The following is a 22,537-nucleotide window of genomic DNA, read 5'->3' as shown; positions in this document are numbered from 1 at the left end:
GCGGCGTGGAAGAGATTAGAGAGGGCGTCCTGTAGGGGGACCAGCCTGCAGGCTATGGTGACAGCCCCATTGCCGTTCTCACCGAGGAACTACACCACGAGCCCGGTGGTGGTAGCTACACTGAAGATTTGGGGACAGTGGAGACGACATAGGGGAAAGACCGGAGCATTGGGGGGGTCCCCGATAAGAAACAACCATAGGTTTGCCCCGGGGGGAATGGATGGGGGATATGGAATGTGGCAAAGAGCAGGAATAACGCAACTGAAAGATCTATTTGTGGACGGGAAGTTCGCAAGTCTGGGAGCGCTGACCGAGAAATATGGGTTGCCCCAAGGGAATGCATTCAGGTACATGCAATTGAGGGCTTTTGCGAGGCAACAGGTGAGGGAATTCCCGCAGCTCCCGACACAAGAGGTGCAGGACAGAGTCATCTCAAAGAAATGGGTGGGGGATGGTAAGGTGTCGGATATATATAGGGAAATGAGGGACGAAGGGGAGACTATGGTGGACGAACTAAAAGGGAAATGGGAAGAAGAGCTAGGGGAGGAGATCGAGGAGGGGCTGTGGGCAGATGCCCTAAACAGGGTAAACTCGTCGTCCTCGTGCGCCAGGCTAAGCCTGATTCAGTTTAAGGTATTACACAGGGCACATATGACTGGAACACGGCTCAGTAAATATTTTGGGGTGGAGGATAGGTGTGCGAGGTGCTCGAGAAGCCCAGCGAATCATACCCATATGTTTTGGTCATGCCCGGCACTACAGGGGTTTTGGGTGGGGGTGACAAAGGCGCTTTCAAAAGTAGTAGGAGTCCGGGTCGAACCAAGCTGGGGGTTGGCTATATTTGGGGTTGCACAAGAGCCGGGAGTGCAGGAGGCGAGAGAGGCCGATGTTTTGGCCTTTGCGTCCCTAGTAGCCCGGCGCAGGATATTGCTAATGTGGAAAGAAGCCAAGCCCCCGGGGGTGGAGACCTGGATAAATGATATGGCGGGGTTCATAAAGCTAGAGCGGATTAAGTTCGTCCTAAGGGGGTCGGCTCAAGGGTTCACCAGGCGGTGGCAACCGTTCGTCGAATATCTTGCGGAAAGATAGATGGGGGGAAAAAGAAGGCAGCAGCAGCAGCCCAGGACTTGGGGGGGGGGGGGGGGGGAGGGATGGGGGTGGGTGGGTGGGGGGGGTATAGCCTGTGACAAGGCAGTTGCCAATTAGGGCTAGTTTTCATTTTTGTTATTTAATATTTATTTATTTGTTGTTTTTTGTTTATATAAAAAAGGTCATTATTATCTGTATTGTTATAATGTTGTGTAAAGGATGCACAATGTACTGTGTTGGTTGACCAAAAATTTTCAATAAAATATTTATTAAAAAAAAAAGGATGACATCCAGGCAATAGTAAGGGATGACATTGGTGCTATGGAGGATACGTTTGAATCCATTTGGGTGGAAATCAGGAATAGTAAGGCGTAAAAGTCACTGATAGGAGTAGTCTATAGGTCACCAAATAGTATCATTATGATGGCAGGCAATAAACAAAGAAATAACGGATGCATGTAGAAATGGTACAGCAGTTATCATGGGGGATTTTAATCTACATGTCGATTGGTTTAACCAGGTCGGTCAAGGCAGACATGAGGAGGAGTTTCTAGAATGTATCCGCGATAGTTTCCCAGAACAGTATGTAATGGAACCTACGAGGGAACAAGCGGTCCTAGGTCTGGTCCTGTGTAATGAGACAGGATTGATTAATGATCTCATAGTTAGGGATCCTATCGGAAGGAGCGATCACAATATGGTGGAATTTAAAATACAGATGGAGGGTGAGAAGGTAAAATCAAACACTAGTGTTTTGTGCTTAAAGAAAGAAGGCTACAATGGGATGAGAGAAGAGCTAGCTAAGGTAGACTGGGAGCAAAGGCTTTATGGTGAAACAGTTGAGGAACAGTGGATAACCTTCCAAGCGATTTTTCACAGTGCTCAGCAAAGGTTTATACCAACAAAAAGGAAGGACGGTAGAAAGAGGGCAAATCGACTGTGGATATCTAAGGAAATAAGGGAGAGTATCAAATTGAAGGAAAAAACATACAAAGTGGCAAAAATTAGTGGGAGACTAGAGGACTGGGAAATCTTTAGGGGGCAACAGAAAGCTACTAAAAAAGCTATAAATAAGAGGAAAATAGATTATGAGAGTAAACTTGCTCAGAATATAAAAACAGATAGTAAAGGTTTCTACAAATATAGAAAACAAAAAAGAGTGGCTAAGGTAAATATTGGTCCCTTAGAGGATGAGAAGGGAGATTTAATAATGAGAGATTAGGAAATGGTTGAGGAACTGAACAGGATTTTGGGTCGGTCTTCACAGTGGAAGACACAAATAACATGCCAGTGACTGACAGAAATGAGGCTATGACAGGTGAGGACCTTGGGATGATTGTTATCACTCAGGAGGTAGTGATGGGAAAGCTAATGGGGCTAAAGGTAGCCAAGTCTCCTGGCCCTGATGGAATGCATTCCAGAATGCTAAAAGAGATGGCTAGCGAAATTGCAAATGCACACATGATAATTCACCAAAATTCACTAGACTCTGGGGTGGTCCCGGTGGATTGGAAATTAGCAAACATGACACCACTTTTTTAAAAAGGAAGTAGACAGAAAGTGGGTAATTATAGGCCAGTTAGCTTAACTTCAGTAGTAGGGAAGATGCTGGAATCTATCATCAAGGAAGGAATAGCGAGGCATCTGGATGGAAATTGTCCCATTGGGCAGACGCAGCATGGGTTCATAAAGGGCAGATCGTGCCTAACTAATTTAGTGGAATTCTTTGAGGACATTACCAGCACGGTAGATAACAGGGAGTCAATGGATATGGTTATCTGGTTGGCAATCAGTGGCTAGTGGTGTCCCTCATGGATCAGTGTTGGGCCCACAATTGTTCACAATTTACAGAGATGATTTGGAGTTGGTGACCAAGTGCAATGTGTCCAAGTTTGCAAATGACACTAAGATGAGTGGTAAAGCAAAAAGTGCAGAGGATACCGGACGTCTGCAGAGGGATTTGGATAGGTTAAGTGAATGGGCTAGGGACTGGCAGATGGAATACAATGTTGACAAATGTGAGGTTATCCATTTTTGTAGGAATAACAGCAAAAGGGATTATTATTTAAATTATAAAATATTAAAACATGCTGCTGTGCAGAGAGACCTGGGTGTGCTAGTGCATGAGTTGCAAAAAGTTGGTTTACAGGTGCAACAGGTGATTAAGAAGGCAAATGGAGTTTTGACCTTCATTGCTAGAGGGATGGAGTTTAAGACTAGGGAGGTTATGCTGCAATTGTATAAGGTGTTAGTGAGGCCACACCTGGAGTATTGTGTTCAGTTTTGGTCTCCTCGCCTGAGAAAGGACGTACTGGCGCTGGAGGGTGTGCAGAGGAGATCCAGTAGGTAAATCCCAGAGCTGAAGGGATTGGATTACGAGGAGAGGTTGTGTAGACTGAGACTGTACTCATTGGAATTGAGAAGGATGCGGGGGAATCTTATAGAAACATATAAAATTATGAAGAGAATAGATAGGATAGATGCGGGCAGGTTGTTTCCACTGGCGGTTGAAAGCAGAACCAGGGGGCATAGCCTCAAAATAAGGGGAAGTAGATTTAGGACTGAGCTTAGGAGGAACTTCTTCACCCAACGGGTTGTGAATCTATGGAATTTCTTGCCCAATGAAGCAGTTGAGGCTCCTTCATTAAATGTTTTTAAGATAAAGATAGATAGTTTTTTGAAGAATAAAGGGATTAAGGGTTATGGTGTTCAGGCCGGAAAGTGGAGCTGAGTCCACAAAAGATCAGTCATGATCTCATTGAATGGCGGAGCAGGCTCGAGGGGCCAGATGGCCTACTCCTGCTCCTAGTTCTTATGTTCTTATAAATTGCTGCATTTTAAAGGTAAGTGGAGAGCATTAGGGAATTTCTGTGGTGTTGAAATGTAGCAGAAAATCTAGTATTCTAACTCCATCAAAATCAAAGCAGGAAAAGTTAATTTGCAATCACAAATCTCTTCCTGCAGCTAGTGGTGCACTAGGGCAAACTTTCATCTGTTTCGATAGCTAGATATTCCTGGAGCAGGTCATTTCTCTGTCACTCTGCATTAAGCATGGGGTTACCAGGAGTCCCTCCTGCTGCTCTTACTACCAGCCATTAACACGTTGGAAGGATTTGGAAATTGACGCTCAACATGTTTGGGCACATCATGAACGCACCTTCCTGTTGTTTTGGTGTGTTGCAATAATTGAGTCAGTGCACCAAAGAGTGAGCACTTTGTGGCTAGTTAAGATGTATTACATTTATTTATTTAATTGTGATGATGACAAACCATTGCCCAAAGATGATGCTCGCTGTCCATCAATTTTTTAAGTAATTGTTTTACTGTTTGCACAACTTTCTCTGCCTTTCCATTTGACTGTGAATATAAAGGACTGGATGTGACATGCTTGAAGACCTACTTTCTGCCATGGAAGTGCCACTATGCAGCCCATCTGCATTGGTTCTTTCATTTATTTATGTTGGAATTTTTGACATGTCTCGACCATCCTTTGAATATCCTCGTTGATCCTTGGCCAATATAACATGTCTCATGCTCTTGTTTCACACTTTTCAATTCCATTATGAATTTATGTAAAATTTCAGCTCACACAGACTGTGGTTATGGGGATAGGGTGTGGGGGTGTTGACCTTGGGTAAGGGTGCTCTTCTCCAAGAGCCGGCGCAGACTCGATGGGCCGAATGGCCTCCTTCTGCACTGTAAATTCTATGAAATTGCCTTAGCAGGAATCCATTGGCTGCACTTAGTTCTGCTCTGATGCTGTGGTACTTCGAACATGACCTTTTTAGCCATCCCTTGTTGAGTATCTTGATTACCATCTGCAGAACTTCATCCTTTTTGGTTTCTGCCACTATTCGTTTTGATTTTTCATCAGACACCGGCAGTGTCTCTGTTATCAGATTGACATGCACTTGCACATCATCTTCAATATGATTGTCTTCCAGCACAGCTGTAGCTCTTGATAGTGCATCTGCAACTACATTGTGCTTGCCTGGAGGGTAAATTAGATCAAAATCACACAATGGCTACAAATGGTCTGTGATCCATTTCTACCAGAAAAGCTGGTATGCCATACACACAGCTCTGAAACTTTTCCAAGCATTAACTAGTCCAAGACATTCCTTCTCAATTTGAGCATATCGACACTCAGAGTCGATCATGGACCGAGACGCATAGGCAACTGGCTTCCAATCCTCTCCCATCTTCCTGCTGTAACAAAACTGCACCTAACCCATCCTTCGATGCATCTGTCGATATTTTTGTTTTCTTGGTCGGGTCGAAAAATGCTAGCAGTGGAGCTGTTGTCAAAGCTGTCTTCAGAGTAAGTCATACTTGCTCATGTTTATCTGTCCATTCGGGGTACAATGCTCATCAAACTTTTTAACAATGGCACCAAAGTTCTCACTATCTGCCTCTCGCACAAATACAAACGTCTTAAGGACCTGCTACAGTGAGCAGCAACGCTATTTTAGCTCATCAGGCTGTGCGTATAAACCTAAAGCCTCTTAAGTACAAGGTAAACTGCTGCTTAGAAGCGCGCCAATTTGCATCTATATTACCAGTTACATGAAGACTTTGTGGTGTTTTCAAGTTATCCATCATTTTCTTTGGTGACCAGTTGAGCGTTGAGATGTGTTCTGTTGATGCTCTTCATCGATTAGCAGATTTGTTTTAGTAGTACCGTTTCCTAAGTTCTTTACTTCAGATCTTCAATTTCTGGATCACCACACCTGGTACCATGTTACGTTCTATGATTGAGTCAGTGCACCAAAGAAAGTCTAGTTTGTGACTAGTGAAGATTTATAGATTACACTAACTAATTCAAACAATTAATACTAGAAAACAATACAAATACTACTAACGAACTGTAAACTGATAACAACTAGAATACGAGAGCTAATACAAAACACGACTATCCACAATGAGTCCTCACTCAGACTCCTCGAGGCTGCACTGTCACGTGGTGTAGTTCTACTGCCACCTGCTGGTTAGAGGTCTAACATATTAACATACAGAATTGCTTATGCATATCATTGCAGATGGGTACAAGCATTGGTCGTTGCAACTCGCTATGAGGCTCTGAAAGAGGCCATTCTCTTAGAGGACTTTAAGAATTTCCTATCTTATATGAAAAGAACCCATGTTGATGACCAAAGGGTGATGGCTGCTCGACAGGCACCAATTATGGCGAACGATTATGAACTGATCCACAAATTTAAATCTTTGTTCTATCACCTCGATAATTTTGAAAAGTATAGTAAGTGGGAGAGTGAAAGGTAGCCAAGGTAAGGAATGGATAGCGGGAATGCTCTAAGATCCCCTCCTCAGACCAGGAAGGAAGTTACTGAGAGTGACAGTGAGACGCGAAAGCCTGGGTGTTGTCATTGTAATAAGATAGGACATCTTTATTTACGGGTCTCTGGTAGTCTCTTTATTTTGGGAGTCTCTAGGGAATTCTCTTTATTTTGGGGGTCTCGGGGGAGTCTTTATTTTAGGGGTTTTTGGCGGTGGGGGCAGTGAGGGGTGTCTGGTGGGGTTAGGGTGGGTAGGTGTTGCACTGTGGTGGGGAGAATGGCCCTCCGGTGGACTTTGGGCGCAAGTCCCTTAAAGGGTTACTCCCTTGGTCCACCTCAAGGTCCATTGCATCAGGTACACACTTGTCAGGACCAGACCAGAGAACCGGAAAATCACGAGGGCCCGGTGAATGGCATGTGGCCTGAAGCCAGTGGGGGCCGGAGCATCGGGAGGGCGCCGGTGTTTTTCCCTGCCGCATTGGGAACTGCGTATCGGCGGTTGATAATCTAGCCCATTATGTCTGCTAAAACTGTGTTTACGGGGTCCCAAAAGTGAGATTATCATTTATTTTGCAGGTGAAGTATTCTGCCAATGCAATATTATTTACTTTTAAAGGAAAACAAGTCCAGATAATTTCATAGAATTTACAGTGCAGAAGGGAAGGAAAACAGGAGGGTGTATTCGTGGTTATAACTCATTGAAAAGAGACAACTCTGAATTCAAAATTTGAAGGGTGGCATTGTGGCAGTGTGATTAGCACTGCTGCATTACTACCCCAGGGACCCGGGTTCAATTCCAGCCTTGGGTCACTGGCTATGTGGAGTTTGTACATTCTCCCCGTGCCTATGTGGGTTTCCTTCAGGTGCTCAAGCTTCCTCCCAAAGCCAAAGACATGGAGGTTAGGTGTACTGGCTATGCAAAATTTCCCCTCATTGTCCAAAAGGTTAGGTGGGGTTACAGGGATAGGATGGGGGCGTGGGCCTGGGTGGGGTGCTTTATCAGAGGATTGATGCAGACTTGATGGGCTGAATGGCCTCCTTCTGCACTGTCGTGATTCCATGACATGCCTCATATTAGATTGGACAATGAGGAAAAAAATAAGAAACTTTGGATAAATTACTGAGTTACTTTCCGGAGGAAAATGAAAATGACATGAAAAGGTTATCACAGTCACATACAGCTATTTTGGAACAAACTAGGAAGTACAAAGATGATTATACATAAGCCCATCAAACACAGGAGCAGAATTAGGCCACACAGCCCACCGAGTCTGCTCCACCATTCAATCATGGCTGATATTTTACTCATCCCCATTCTCTTGCCTTCTCCCCATAATCCCTGATCCCCTTATTAATCAAGAACCATTCTATTTCTGTCTAAAAGATACTCAGTGATTTGGCCTCCACAGCCTTCTGGCGCAATCTACATGATGTAGATGTCGGAAGTTTGGTTCCAATTAAGCAACATTCACATACACTGAATCCACTCAAGTTGGCACAGGTTCAATAGGAGATTGAAAGCAAGCTTAAGAATATCATCAAAGTGAGTTACCGTAACGGCAGCACAGTGGTTAACACTGCTGCCTATGGCGCGGAGGACCCAGGTTCGATCCCTGCCCTGGGTCATTGTCCGTGTGGAGTATGCACATTCTCCCTGTGTCTGCGTGGGTTTCATCCCCGCAACCCAAAGATGTGCAGGTTAGGTGGATTGGCCATGCTAAATTGCCTCTTAATTGGAAAAAAGTAATTGGGTACTCTAAATTTATATTAAGAAAAAGTGAGCTGCAGTAATTGGAGCTCACCTATTGTGATGGTAGCAAAACTATACGCAACGCAACGATTGTGTGTGGACCACAGGAAAGTCAATGCAGCAACAAAGACAGATTTGTATCCTATTCCTCGTTTGGAAGACTGTTTTGAAAAGGTGGGACAAGCAAATTACGTTATCAAAATTGATTTACTGAAAGGATAGCCTTTATTGGAAAGGGTGAAAGAGGTTATGCCAAATGGTTTGTACCAGTTTAAAATTATGCAGTTTAACATTCCAAAGACTAACCATTAAGGTCATTTCTGGACTAAAGAATTGTGTAGTGTACATCAACAACCTGGTGGTGTTAAGTCAAACATGGAAAGAGCATTTGGAACATTTGAAGGAATTGTTTTGGTAGCAGTGGATGGCACGGTAACACAGTGGTTAGGTGTTGCTTCACAGCTCCCAGGTTCGATTCCCAGCTTGGGTCACTGTCTGTGCGGAGTCTGCCCATTCTCCCCGTGTCTGCGTGAGTTTCCTCCGGTTTCCTTCCAAAGATGTGCAGGTTAGGTGGATTGGCCATGCTAAATTGCCCTTAGTGTCCAAAAAGGTTCGGACGGGTTACTGGGATAGGGTGGAGGTGTGTGGGCGTAAGTAAGGTGCTCTTTCCAAGGGCCGGTGCAGACTTGATGGGCCAAATGGCCTCCTTCTGCACTGTAAATTCTATGATTCTATGACTACAAGATCACTACTGTGGTGTCTGCAGAAATTGTTACATACTATATTTCATACTTGTGGCAGTAATGTCATTACAAAACATGGTTTAAAATGTATACAGGCAGTATAGCTACTAAAGCTGTAATTAAGGTGTCGTAAAAGGTGAGTTAACCATTCATTCCAACCATTTACCTGCTCTCAGAGAGATGGCCAATTGAACACTGTTTTGATTGCAGAAGATTCCCTTGGGTATAGATAATTTGAAGGATTGTATTTAGTCTTAGCTAAACAGATGATGAGGCATCTTAGTGGGATACAGATGATGTAATTAATGAGATGAGCCAGGTCTGTCTATAGTTTTCAGTTTTGCCAAATGCTGTTAGGTTGAGCAGAAGACTGACAAGGCAGAAGGAATTTCAGGTTGTTGCTGAAAAGAGTCTGTGCCTACAAAGGTCTGCACAGTTAAGAAAGACCCATTTTGTTAACTTTCTTTATGAGTGGCATTTGAACTGTATTGGGTTGCTTAATTTGAATTTGTGGTCGGCGTAGATAGTAAGTTAAAGTTTTTCCTTTTATTTAAGAACTGTTTAACTGATAATTGTAAAGTTATTTCTTTGATGTTCATTCTGTATTTAAATTAAAAGTTAGTTTCAACATAAACAATATCAATTTTCACAGTAACTTCACTGCAGTGTTAATGTAAGCCTACTTGTGACACTAATAAAGATTATTATTATTATTGTTCAGAATTATCACTCCTTGAAGTATCCTTTCTTCAACATTTTTCAAAAAAACTGTGGCAGTCTGGTCCGGTTTCCTAACAAAATCTGGGGTCTGATCCAATATTCAAACACTGGCTTTGTGGTAAACTTGACAAAAAGTGAGTGTGCGAAAGCCCAAATCACATTCTGAGGTCACACTGTTGGACATGTCAGATGGCCCCCGGGAAGATGAAAACGAAAACTATTGGGGAGTTCCCCAATGCTGTCAATTACAAGAAAAGTTATGAGATTTCTGGGCACAGAAACTTTGTGCCAAATTTCAGCAATGTGGTTGCTCCACTAACAACCTTTGAAAAAGAACAGGAAATGTCATTGGACATCAAAATGTCAGGAGGCATTTGATAATCTGAAAACTGTGTTGACCACAGAAAGGATACTTCAAGGAGTTGACCATAGTTTTGGCAACTCGGAATTATGGCAAGCAATTTAGGGTAGCCATTGATGCAAGTGATATGGGCTTTGGTGCTGTATTATTATAACAAGATGACAAAAATATAGAATTATCTGATGGTTATTTTTCCAGAAAGCTAAATGTTAATCAAAGAAGTATTCAGCCACTGAAAAGGATAGACTGAGCTCTGTATTGGCATTGCAACATTTTGACATTCATGTTACTAACAATTCATCAGAGATAATTGTTTAGACAGACCATAATCCATTGAAGTTTCTGGAGATGTTTAAAGATCGTAATGCAAGACTGTTTCGCTGGAGTTTATTTAACTTGAACCATTTAACGTGAAAATCATATATGTAGCAGGAAGAAAAAACATAAGTGGAGATGATTTATCATGACTTTGAAATGTGAGATGAATGGAACATTTAAAGTTGGGAATAAAAGACTGAAATTGACTATACAATACTTAAATTTGCATGCATGAAAATTATGAGGTGCGTATCGTACAGTGTTGAAAAGTTGTTGGAAAATGAAGTCATCTTTTCATATTGCTGGTTCATTGTTTGAAGGGGGAGGTGTAATGAATGTACAACAATGTCATATATAATATATTTTTTGCAGTAATGCTATTGAAACCTGGGTTAAGTTAAGGGTGACATGGTGACACAGTTGTTAGCACTGCTGCCTCACAGCACAGGGGCCCGGGTTCAATTTTGGCCTTGGGTGATTGTGTGGAGTTTACATATTCTCCCTGCCTCTGCGTGTGCTTCCTCCAGATGCCGGTTTCCTCCCACAGTCCAAAGATATGCAGGTTAGGTAGATTAGCCATACTAAATTGCCCCTTGGTGACCAAAGATGTGCAGGTTAGGTCGGGTTATGGGGTTGAGGGGGAATGGGCCGAGGTAGGATGCTCTTTCAGAGGGTCGGTGTAGACTTGATGGGATGAATGGCCTCCTTCAGCATTATAGGATTCTAAATTGCATGCAGACAGTATGTCTACTAAAGCTGTGATTAATCATTACTTTTGCAGGTGAAGTATTCTGCTAATGGAATATTATTTATACCTAAAGGACAACCTACTTGCGACACCGATAAAGATTATTATTATCACAACAGGGATGGAGATAATTTATGAGGGGTATTGTGTTTGCTCATGGCTAAACAAGTTATGGGATGCCTTGTGGGAGGAGACAGAAGAATACCTTATGCTTTGGGTACAGATGATGTAATTAGAGTGACGAGCCAGGCCTGTCTGAACATTCTGGGATTTCAATCTGAACAGAGGTGTTTCATTTTTGGTCCTGAAAGGTCCTGATTCGGCACAGAGAAAAGTCAGTAGAAACTTGGTTGTCAACTTTAATCATAGGTGATATTTGGACTGTATTGGTTTGCTTAATTGGAATACAGAGGCAGGTCTGGGAGGTAAGGTAAAGTTTCTCCTTTTACTAAAGACCTGTTGTAACGTTTAACTATAAAGTTATTTCTCTGTTGTAAATGTGGTTAATTCTGTGTTTAAATTAAAGTTTGTTTTACACAAGAGACACCTGTGGGTCAATGTTATCGTTCCTGTGGTGCAGCAACATTTCCTCACAATTTTACAAAATGAAAATAGTTGGGCTCTCGCCTGAGATCTTAACAAAATAAAACAAAGCAAGAGATAGTGTTGGATTTTACTGGGTGCATTGTTCCCCACATCGTCCTCAACTAAAATGTCAGTAAGGAGCCCATCCACAAAAAATGTGGCTACTTGCAGCCAATTTACGTCCCGGTGGGACATTATCTGGCTCAGGGTGAGACTTCCCCCTTCATTTGGGGCAGAATGTATCAGCTGATCAATATACTAGCTGGGCCAAGCTAGTGTTTCATATAGGTTTAACATAACTTACTGGCTTAATTATCCAGTTAATGGCCACTCAAGGGCCTCAACCCACACCTGCCGCTTTTTTGGCCCTGTAGCTTTAACTGCCAAAATGGTGTTAGGCAAGGTTGGTGTGTGTGTGTCTGTGTCCTTTGTGGGTTACCTGGACACTTTGGAGACAACCCCTCACCTAAGCTCACACGTTTCGCATCCTGTGCTGCCTCTCAAACTTGTTTAAAAAATATATATTTTATTCAAGATTTTTGGCCAAACATAACAGTACGTAGTGTTTCTTTTACACAACAATAAAGCAATATAAATAACAGTGGCCAGTTTTAAACAAATAAATAAATAATATATAAACAAAAACAAAAACAACACTGAATGGCAACTGCCTTGACCAAAATAAATACTCTCCAAAAATACAATCCAACAATCCAATATACAATTACCTATAACAAATACCTATACATATTATACATATACAATAACATCTCTGAGAGTCCGTCTGATTCCTCCCCCACCCTCCCCCCCACCCCCCCTCCCCCCTGGGTTGCTGCTGTTGTCTACTTCTTTTCCATTCCCTCTATCTTTCTGTGAGGTAATCGACGAACGGTTGCCACCGCCTGGTGAACCCCTGAGCCGAACCCCTTAACATGAACTTAATCCGTCCTAACTTTATAAACCCTGCCATGTCGTTTATCCAGGTCTCCACACCCGGGGGTTTGGCTTCCTTCCACATTAACAATATCCTGCGCCGGGGGCTACTAGGGATGCAAAGGCCAACACGTCAGCCTCTCTCGCCTCCTGCACTCCCGGCTCTTCTGCAATCCCAAATATAGCCAACCCCCAGCTTGGTTCGACCCGGACCCCCACCACCTTCGAAAGCATCTTTGCCACCCCCACCCAGAACCCCTGTAGTGCCGGGCATGACCAGAACATGTGGGTGTGATTCGCTGGGCCTCTCGAGCATCTCGCACACCTATCCTCTACCCCAGCAAATATACTAAGCCGTGCTCCAGTCATATGCGCCCTGTGTAACACCTTAAATTGTACCAGGCTTAGCCTGGCACACGAGGACGATGAGTTTACCCTACGTAGGGCATCAGCCCACAGCCCCTCCTCAATCTCCTCCCCCAGTTCTTCTTCCCATTTCCCTTTCAGCTCATCTACCATGATCTCCCCCTCGTCCCTCATTTCCCTGTATATGTCCGACACCTTACCATCCCCCACCCATATCTCTGAGATCACTCTATCCTGCACCTCCTGCGTCGGGAGCTGCAGGAATTCCCTCACCTGTTGCCTCGCAAAAGCCCTCAATTGCATGTACCGAAATGCTTCCCTTGGGGCAACCCATATTTTTCCGTCAGCGCTCCCAGACTCGCAAACGTCCCATCTACAAACAGATCTCTCAGTTGTACTACCCCAGCTCTTTGCCATGCTCCAAATCCCCCATCCATTCTCCCCGGAACGAACCTATGATTGTTTCTTATCGGGGACCGCACCAAAGCTCCCGTCCTTCCCCTATGCCGTCTCCACTGCCCCCAAATTTTCAATGTAGCCACCACCACTGGGCTTGTGGTGTATTTCTTTGGTGAGAACGGCAACGGTGCCGTCACCATTGCTTGTAGGCTAGTCCCCCTGCAGGACGCCCTCGCCAATCTCTTCCACGCCGCTCCCTCCCCTTCTCCCATCCACTTACACACCATTGAAACATTGGCGGTCCAGTAGTACTCACTTAGGCTCGGTAGTGCCAGCCCCCCCCTGTCCCTACTACGCTGCAAGAATCCCCTCCTCACTCTCGGGGTCTTCCCAGCCCACACAAAACCCATAATACTCTTCTCGATTCTTTTGAAAAAAGCCTTCGTGATCACCACCGGGAGGCACTGAAACACAAAAAGGAATCTCGGGAGGACCACCATTTTAACTGCCTGCACCCTACCTGCCAATGACAGGGACACCATGTCCCATCTCTTAAAGTCCTCCTCCATCTGTTCCACCAACCGCGTTAAATTAAGCCTGTGTAATGTACCCCAATTCTTGGCTATCTGGATCCCCAAGTACCGGAAGTCCCTTGTTACCTTCCTCAACGGTAAATCCTCTATCTCTCTGCTCTGCTCCACTGGATGCACCACAAATAACTCACTTTTCCCCATGTTTAGTTTATACCCTGAAAAATCCCCAAACTCCCCAAGTATCCGCATTATCTCTGGCATCCCCTCCGCCGGGGCCGCCACATATAGCAACAAATCATCCGCATACAGAGATACCCGGTGTTCTTCTCCCCCCCTGGGTACTCCCCTCCACTTCCTGGAACCCCTCAGTGCTATGGCCAGGGGTTCAATCACCAGTGCAAACAATAACGGGGACAGAGGATATCCCTGCCTCGTCCCTCTATGGAGCTGAAATAGTCAGACCCCCGTCCATTCGTGACCACGCTCGCCATCGGGGCCCTATACAGCAACTGTACCCACCTGATATACCCATCCCCCAAACCAAATCTCCTCAGCACCTCCCACAAATAATCCCACTCCACTCTATCAAATGCTTTCTCGGCATCCATCGCTATCTCCGTTTCCCCCTCTGGTGGGGGCATCATCATTACCCCTAGCAGCCTCCGTATATTTGTATTCAGCTGTCTCCCCTTCACAAACCCAGTTTGGTCCTCATGAACCACCCCCGGGACACAATCCTCTATCCTCATTGCCATTACCTTGGCCAGAATCTTAGCGTCCACATTCAGGAGGGGAATGGGCCTGTAGGACCCGCATTGCAGCGGCTCTTTTTCCTTCTTTAGGAGGAGTGATACCGTTGCCTCTGACATAGTCGGGGGCAGCTGCCCCCTTTCCCTCACCTCATTAAAGGTTCTCATCAGTAGCGGGGCCAGCAAGTCCATATATTTCCTATAGAATTCAACTGGGAATCCGTCTGGTCTCGGGGCCTTCCCCGCCTGCATACGCCCAATGCCTTTCACCACTTCCTCCGTCTCAATCTGTGCTCCCAGTCCCACCCTCTCCTGCTCCTCCACCTTAGGAAATTCCAGCTGATCCAGAAAGCACATCATTCTCTCCTTCCCATCCTGGGGCTGAGCTTCATATAATCTTTCGTAAAATGCCTTGAACACTCCATTCACTCTCTCCGCTCCCCGCTCCGTCTCTCCCTCCTCATCTCTCACCCCCCCCTTATCACCCTCGCTGCTCCCCTTTTCCTCAGTTGGTGGGCCAGCAACCTGCTCGCCTTCTCCCCGTATTCGTACTGTACACCCTGTGCCTTCCTCCATTGTGCCTCTGCATTACCCGTAGTCAACAAGTCAAATTCTACATGTAGCCTTTGCCTTTCCCTGTACAGTCCCTCCTCCGGTGCCTCCGCATATTGTCTGTCCACCCTCAGAAGTTCTTTCAACAACTGCTCCCTTTCCCTACCCTCCTGCTTTCCTTTATGTGCCCTAATAGATATCAGCTCCCCTCTAACCACTGCCTTCACCGCCTCCCAGACCACTCCCACCTGTACCTCCCCGTTATCATTGAGTTCCAAGTACCTTTCAATACACCCCCTCACCCTTAAACACACCCCCTCATCTGCCAATAATCCCATGTCCATTCTCCAGGGTGGACGCTGTTGTTTTTCTTCCCCTATCTCCAGGTCCACCCAATGTGGAGCATGATCCGAAATGGCTATAGCCGTGTACTCCGTCCCCGTCACCTTTGGGATCAGTGCCCTTCCCAAAACAAAAAAATCTATTCGTGAATAAACTTTGTGGACACAGGAGAAAAATGAAAACTCCTAGGTCTACTAAATCTCCAGGGGTCTACTCCTCCCATCTGCTCCATAAAGTCCTTAAGCACCCTAGCTGCAGCCGGCCTCCTTCCGGTCCTGGACCTCGATCTGTCCAGCCCTGGGTCCAGCACCGTATTAAAATCTCCACCCATTACCAACTTCCCCACTTCTAGGTCCGGGATTCGTCCTAACATACGCCTCATAAAGTTGGCATCATCCCAGTTCGGGGCATACACGTTCACTAATACCACCGCCTCCCCTTGCAATTTGCCACTCACCATCACGTATCTGCCCCCACTATCCGCCACTATAGTCTTTGCCTCAAACATTACCCGCTTCCCCACTAGTATGGCCACCCCCCTGTTTTGTGCGTCTAGCCCCGAATGAAACACCTGCCCCACCCATCCTTTGCGTAGTCTGACCTGGTCTATCAGCTTCAGATGCGTCTCCTGAAGCATAACCACATCTGCCTTAAGTTTCTTTAGGTGTGCGAGCACCCGTGCCCTCTTAATCGGCCCGTTCAGCCCTCTCACATTCCACGTGATCAACCGGGTTGGGGGGCTCTTTACCTCCCCCCCCCTTGACGACAGCCATCTCCTTTTTCAATCCAGCTCCTCACCCGGTTCCCACGTAGCCGTATCTCCCCCAAGCGGCGCCCCCCCCGCCCCCGACCACTCCCCCCCCCCCATACCAGCTCCCCCTTCTCCCCAGCAGCAGCAACCCAGTTAACCTCCCCCCCCCCCGCTAGATCCCAAACTAGCGTAATTGCACCCCCCATGTTGCTCCCAGAAGTCAGCAAACGCTGGCCGTCCTCGGCTTCCCCCCGTGACCTCGGCTCACGCTGTGCGAGGCCCCCTCCTTCCTGCTTCCCTGTTCCCGCCGTGATTACCATAGCGCGGGAACAAAGCCCGCGCTTCCCTTTTGGCCCCGCCCCCAATGGCCGGCGCCCTCAGCTCCTCCTGCCTCTCAAACTTGACCACCCACCTACAATCCCGAGGCCAGTTTGACCCTGACGAAATCCCACCCACTCGTCTCTTTGCATCCTACTCACACATCTTCGCATCCTACTCAAGTGATGATTTTCATTGGGGACTATTTGTTGTCTTAGATGCTCCACATGGGCCTCCATTAAATAGTTCTGAATCATTTGGACAGATGATAATCTTGATCGTTTAGTATGATCAACAAAATGTGAGGCCCAATAATAATTCAGCAATACATATTTGTTGATGTTAATTTCTATGTTAATGTTGCAAAATAGGGCAGCACGGTGGCGCAGTGGTTAGCATTGCTGCCTCACGGTGCTGAGGTCCCAGGTGCGATCCTGGCTCTGGGTCACTGACCGTGTGGAGTTTGCACATTCTCCTCTTGTTTGCATGGGTTTCACCCCCACAACCCAAAAAAGATGTGCAGTGGTAGGTAAATTGTCCCTTAATTGGAAAAATGAATTGGGTATTATAAATTTACAACAAAAAAAAAGTTGCAAAATAAATTATTCTATTCAAATTAAACATTAAAAACCTGAATCCTATAATATGGTAACCATAAAAAACGTTAAAATATTACCTTATCCTCCAACGCAGCCATTCGCTCTTTTAGATGCAGCTGAAGTCGCTCATTTGATTCTGTCAGCAATCTGTCCACTGTGTCTGAGAGTCTCTTGTTGTGCTCTTCATTCATTTTCTCTCTTTGGCGGGCCTATGACATGTGAAATTTAAAAGCAATTTTACAAAATATTTAACTTCATACTGAAGATTAGCGACAGACTTGAATAATTATATTTTGCCATTCACTTGACAAACGCAAGTAAACAGCAATTTATTGCTGGAACCATTCTGTGATTTCTTTGGGCTGGATTCAGCCAATACATATTCAGAACTTTGAACAAATCTTCTTTCTGCTGTTGTATAGCATTCTATATTTTGTTCTAATTTTGTTGAATTTTCTGTTACTACTTCTAGTATTTCAGTTCTCATCAAATCATTTTTCACTCGCCAGTTATTTTGGATCCATGTTTTCAATTTAGTTTCTTTCCCTACATGTTTCATCTTTGACTTTTGATTCCACTTTTTGAAAGCATCATTGTGAAGACATCAATTGCTGGGGACATATTTTATAGTTTCACAGCTAAATGTTCTGGTTTTGCAGTGGAAATATAAGAACATAAGAACTAGGAGCAGGAGTAGGCCATATGGCCCCTTGAGCCTGCTCCACCATTCAATGGGATCATGGCTGATCTTTTGTGGACTCAGCTCCACTTTCCGGCCCGAACACCATAACCCGTAATCCCTTTATTCTCCGAAAAACTATCTATCTTTATCTTAAAAACATTTAATGAAGGAGCCGCAACTGCTTCACTGGGCAAGGAATTTCATAGAGTCACAACCCTTTGGGTGAAGACGTTCCTCCTAAACTCAGTCCTAAATCAACTTCCCCTTATTTTGAGGCTATGCCCCCTCGTTCTGCTTTCACCCACCAGTGGAAACAACCTGCCCTCATCTCTCCTATCTATTCCCCTCATAATTTTATATGTTTCTATAAGATCCCCCTTCATCCTTCTAAATTCCAACAAGTACAGTCCCAGTCTACTCAACCTCTCCTCGTAATCCAACCCCTTCAACTCTGGGATTAACCTAGTGAATCTCCTCTGCACACCCTCCAGCGCCAGTACATCCTTTCTCAGGTAAGGAGACCAAAACTGAACACAATACTCCAGGTGTGGCCTCACTAACACCTTATACAATTGCAGCATAACCTCCCTAGTCTGAAATTCCATCCCTCTAGCAATGAAAGACAAAATTCTATTCACCTTCTTAATCACCTGTTGCACCTGTAAACCAACTTTTTGCGACTCATGCACAAGCACACCCAGGTCTCTGTGCACAGCCGCATGTTTTAATATTTTATCATTTAAATAATAATCCCTTTTGCTGTTATTCCTACAAAAATGGATAACCTCCCATTTGTCAACATTGTATTCCATCTGCCAGACCCTAACCCATTCACTTAACCTATCCAAATCCCTCTGCAGACGTCCGGTATCCTCTGCACTTTTTGCTTTACCACTCATCTTAGTGTCGTCTGCAAACTTGGACAGATTGCCCTTGGTCCCCAACTCCAAATCATCTATGTAAATTGTGAACAATTGTGGGCCCAACACTGATCCCTGAGGGACACCACGAGCTACTGATTGCCAACCAGAGAAACACCCATTAATCCCCACTCTTTGCTTTCTATTAATTGACCAATCCTCTATCCATGCAACTACTTTACCCTTAATGCCATGCATCTTTATCTTATGCAGCAACCTTTTGTGTGGCACCTTGTCAAAGGCTTTCTGGAAATCCAGATATACCACATCCATGGGCTCCCCGTTATCGACTGTTCTGGTAATGTCCTCAAAAAATTCCACTAAATTAGTTAGGCACGACCTGCCCTTTATGAACCCATGCTGCATCTGCCCAAAGGGACAATTTCCATCCAGATGCCTCGCTATTTCTTCCTTGATGATAGATTCCAGCATCTTCCCTACTACCGAAGTTAAGCTCACTGGCCTATAATTACCCGCTTTCTGCCTACCTCCTTTTAAAAAAATATATATATTTATTTAAATTTTTCAACAAATTTTCAACAAACCCCCCCCCCCCCCCCCCCCCACCAACAAAAAGAAAGAAACAAACAAGAACACAACAATCAGAAATTATACATTGGATTTTTCCCATATACAATAACCCCCCATATAACATTTAAAAGCCCAAATAGGCAATAAAACCCACCTTCACCCAAACGCCACCCCAAAAGAAACCGAGGCCTCCTCCTCTTCCTTCAGCTAGAACGGTCCAGTGATGAGTCCAGCACCGTGTTGAATTCGCCCGCCATTATCAACCTTCCTACCTCCAGATCCGGAATCCGACCCAGCATGCGTTTCATAAATCCGGCATCATCCCAATTCGGGGCATATACGTTCACCAGTACCACCCGCACCCCCTGCAACCTACCGCTCACCATCACATATCGACCTCCATTATCCACTACAATATTCAGTGCCTCGAACGACACCCGCTTCCCCACCAGTATTGCAACCCCTCTGTTCTTCACATCCAGCCCTGAATAAAAGACCTGTCCTACCCATCCTTTTCTCAGCCTAACCTGATCTGCCACCTTCAGATGTGTCTCCTGGAGCATAACCACGTCTACCTTCAGTCCCTTAAGTGCGCAAACACCCGGGCCCTCTTGACAGGCCCGTTCAGGCCCCTCACATTCCAAGTTATCAGCCGGATCGGGGGGGGGGGGGGGGGGGGGGGGGGGGGGCGCTACTCCCCCCCCCCCCGCCTAGCCATCTCCTTTTCTAGGCCAGCCATGTGCCCGCGCCTTCCGCACCCTCCAATTCCCCCCCCCTCTAGATCCTCATCTAGCCATTTTGCTCCCCCCATGACACTCCCGTAAGCTAGCTGACTCCTGCTGACGCCGGCCTCTCCCGCTATTCCATCGACCCCCCAGTGTGAGAATCCCCTACCCCTTGGCAATCAGTGCTCCTCTCCAGCACCGCCCTTCCCCCCCAGCCCCGCCCCCATCCTTCCCTAAGGCGGGAAAAAAAACCCGCGCTTTCCTGAGCCGGTCCCGCCCCCACTGGCGCAGCTCCTTTTTGCGGCCTTACCACAACTCCCCATCCCCAGGACTCCACCCCCCTCTTCCTCCGTGGGGGCCCTGCTCCTCCAACACCGACGCCCACACTCTCCCACAGTCCCCACATCAAATCCATTCACCCATCCCCACCCAGCACTCAAACAAAAAGAACATTCCCCAAACGCAGTAAACACAGTAAACATCCCCCCACGACAAACGCTCAATTTGAGTCCAACTTTTTAGTCTGTATAAAGTTCCACGCCTCATCAGGCGTTTCAAAATAGTGGTCCCGATCTTGGAACGTGACCCACAATCTCGCTGGCTGCAGTATCCCGAACTTCACCCTCTTCCGATGGAGCACCGCCTTAGCTCGGTTGAAACCAGCGCTCTGCTTAGCCACCTCTGCACGCCAGTCCTGGTAAATTCGGAACTCCGTGTTCTCCCACCTGCTGCTCCGCTTTTGTTTAGCCCATCTCAGGACACACTCTCCATCCATAAAGCGGTGGAACCTCACCACTACAGCCCTTGACGGCTCGTTGGCTTTGGGTATCCTTGCCAGGACCCGATGAGCCCCATCCAGCTCCAGGGGCCTTGGGAAAGCTCCCACGCCCATCAGCGAATTGAGCATCGTGCTCATATATGCCCCGGCATCGGGCCCCTCCACTCCTTCAGGGAGTCCCAGAATCCGAAGATTCTTCCTCGTCGACCTATTCTCCAGGTCCTCGAATTTTTCCGCCCACCTCTTGTGCAGCGCCTCAAGCGCCTCCACCTTCACCGCCAGGCCCAAGACCTTGTCCTCGTTCTCCAAGGCTTTTTGCCGCACCTCCCGGATCGCCGTCCCTTGGGCCTTCTGGGTCTCCACAAGCTTCTCAATCGCCGCCTTCATTGGCGCCAGCATTTCTGTCCTCAGCTCCTCAAAGCAGCGTTTAAGAAACTCCTGCTGCTCCTGCGCCCACGCTGCTTGGTCTCCACCCGCCGCCATCTTGCTTTTCCTCCCTCGCACTTTTCGCTGCGCCAGGATCACTTTTTTAACCGCTCCACTCCTGGTCCAATCCATATAATGTTGGGGGTACCTTGCTGTCACCTTCCCACACTGGAAGTTGTCGAATAATTGCCATTGGGGCCTCTCTGAAGAGCCCAAAAGTCCGTTCCCGGCGGGAGCTGCCAAACGTGCGACCTACCTAGGCATAGCCGCAACCGGAAGTCGCCTACCTCCTTTTTTAAACATTGGTGTCACGTTTGCTAATTTACAATCTGCCGGGACCACACCAGATTCTAGTGAATTTTGGTAAATTATCACTAGTGCATTTGCAATTTCCCTAGCCATCTCTTTTAGCACTCTGGGATGCATTCCATCAGGGTCAGGAGACTTGCCTACCTTTAGCCCCATTAGCTTGCCCATCACTACCCCCTTAGTGATAACAATCATCTCAAGGTCCTCACCTGTTATAGCCTCATTTCTATCAGTCACTGGCATGTTATTTGTGTCTTCCACTGTGAAGACCGACCCAAAAACCTGTTCAGTTCCTCAGCCATTTCCTCATCTCCCATTATTAAATCTCCCTTTTCATCCTCTAAAGGACCAATATTTACCTTAGTCACTCTTTTTTGTTTTATATATTTGTAGAAACCTTTGCTATCTGTTTTTATATTCTGAGCAAGTTTACTCTCATAATCTATCTTACTCTTCTTTATAGCTTTTTTAGTAGCTTTCTGTTGCCCCCTAAAGATTTCCCAGTCCTCTAGTCTCCCACTAATCTGTGCCACTTTGTATGCTTTTTCCTTCAATTTGATACTCCTTAGATATCCACGGTCGATTTTCCCTCTTTTTACCGTCCTTCCTTTTTGTTGGTATAAACCTTTGCTGAGCACTGTGAAAAATCGCTTGGAAGGTTCTCCACTGTTCCTCAACTGTTTCACCATAAAGTCTTTGCGCCCAGTCTACCTTAGCAAGCTCTTCTCTCATCCCATTGTAATCTCCTTTGTTTAAGCACAAAACACTAGTGTTTGATTTTACCTTCTCCCCCTCCATCTGTATTCTAAATTCCACCATATTGTGATCACTCCTTCTGAGAGGATCCCTAACTATGAGATCATTGATCAATCCTGTCTCATTACACAGGCCCAGATCTAGGACAGCTTGTTCCCTCGTAGGTTCCATTACATACTGTTCTGGGAAACTATTGCGGATACATTCTATAAACTCCTCCTCAAGGCTGCCTTGACCGACCTGGTTAAACCAATCGACAT

At 45.9% G+C, this 22,537-nt stretch overlaps 1 protein-coding gene across 6 annotated transcripts in view; it reads right to left on the bottom strand.

The window, feature by feature from the left end:
- The window catches only part of ppfia2 (PTPRF interacting protein alpha 2), a 645,248-nt gene that overhangs the window by 174,129 nt on the left and 448,582 nt on the right, over window positions 1-22,537 (bottom strand). For all 6 annotated transcript variants that reach the window (XM_072485153.1, XM_072485152.1, XM_072485156.1 and 3 more), the window contains one exon: window positions 17,228-17,359. In XM_072485153.1, the coding sequence (XP_072341254.1) occupies window positions 17,228-17,359 (132 nt within the window). The remainder of the gene's footprint in view (window positions 1-17,227; window positions 17,360-22,537) is intronic.

The sequence above is a fragment of the Scyliorhinus torazame genome, chromosome 19 (genome assembly GCF_047496885.1).
Source record: "Scyliorhinus torazame isolate Kashiwa2021f chromosome 19, sScyTor2.1, whole genome shotgun sequence".
NCBI classification, from domain to species: domain Eukaryota; kingdom Metazoa; phylum Chordata; class Chondrichthyes; order Carcharhiniformes; family Scyliorhinidae; genus Scyliorhinus; species Scyliorhinus torazame.
This window is presented reverse-complemented; position numbering and strand designations above follow the sequence as displayed.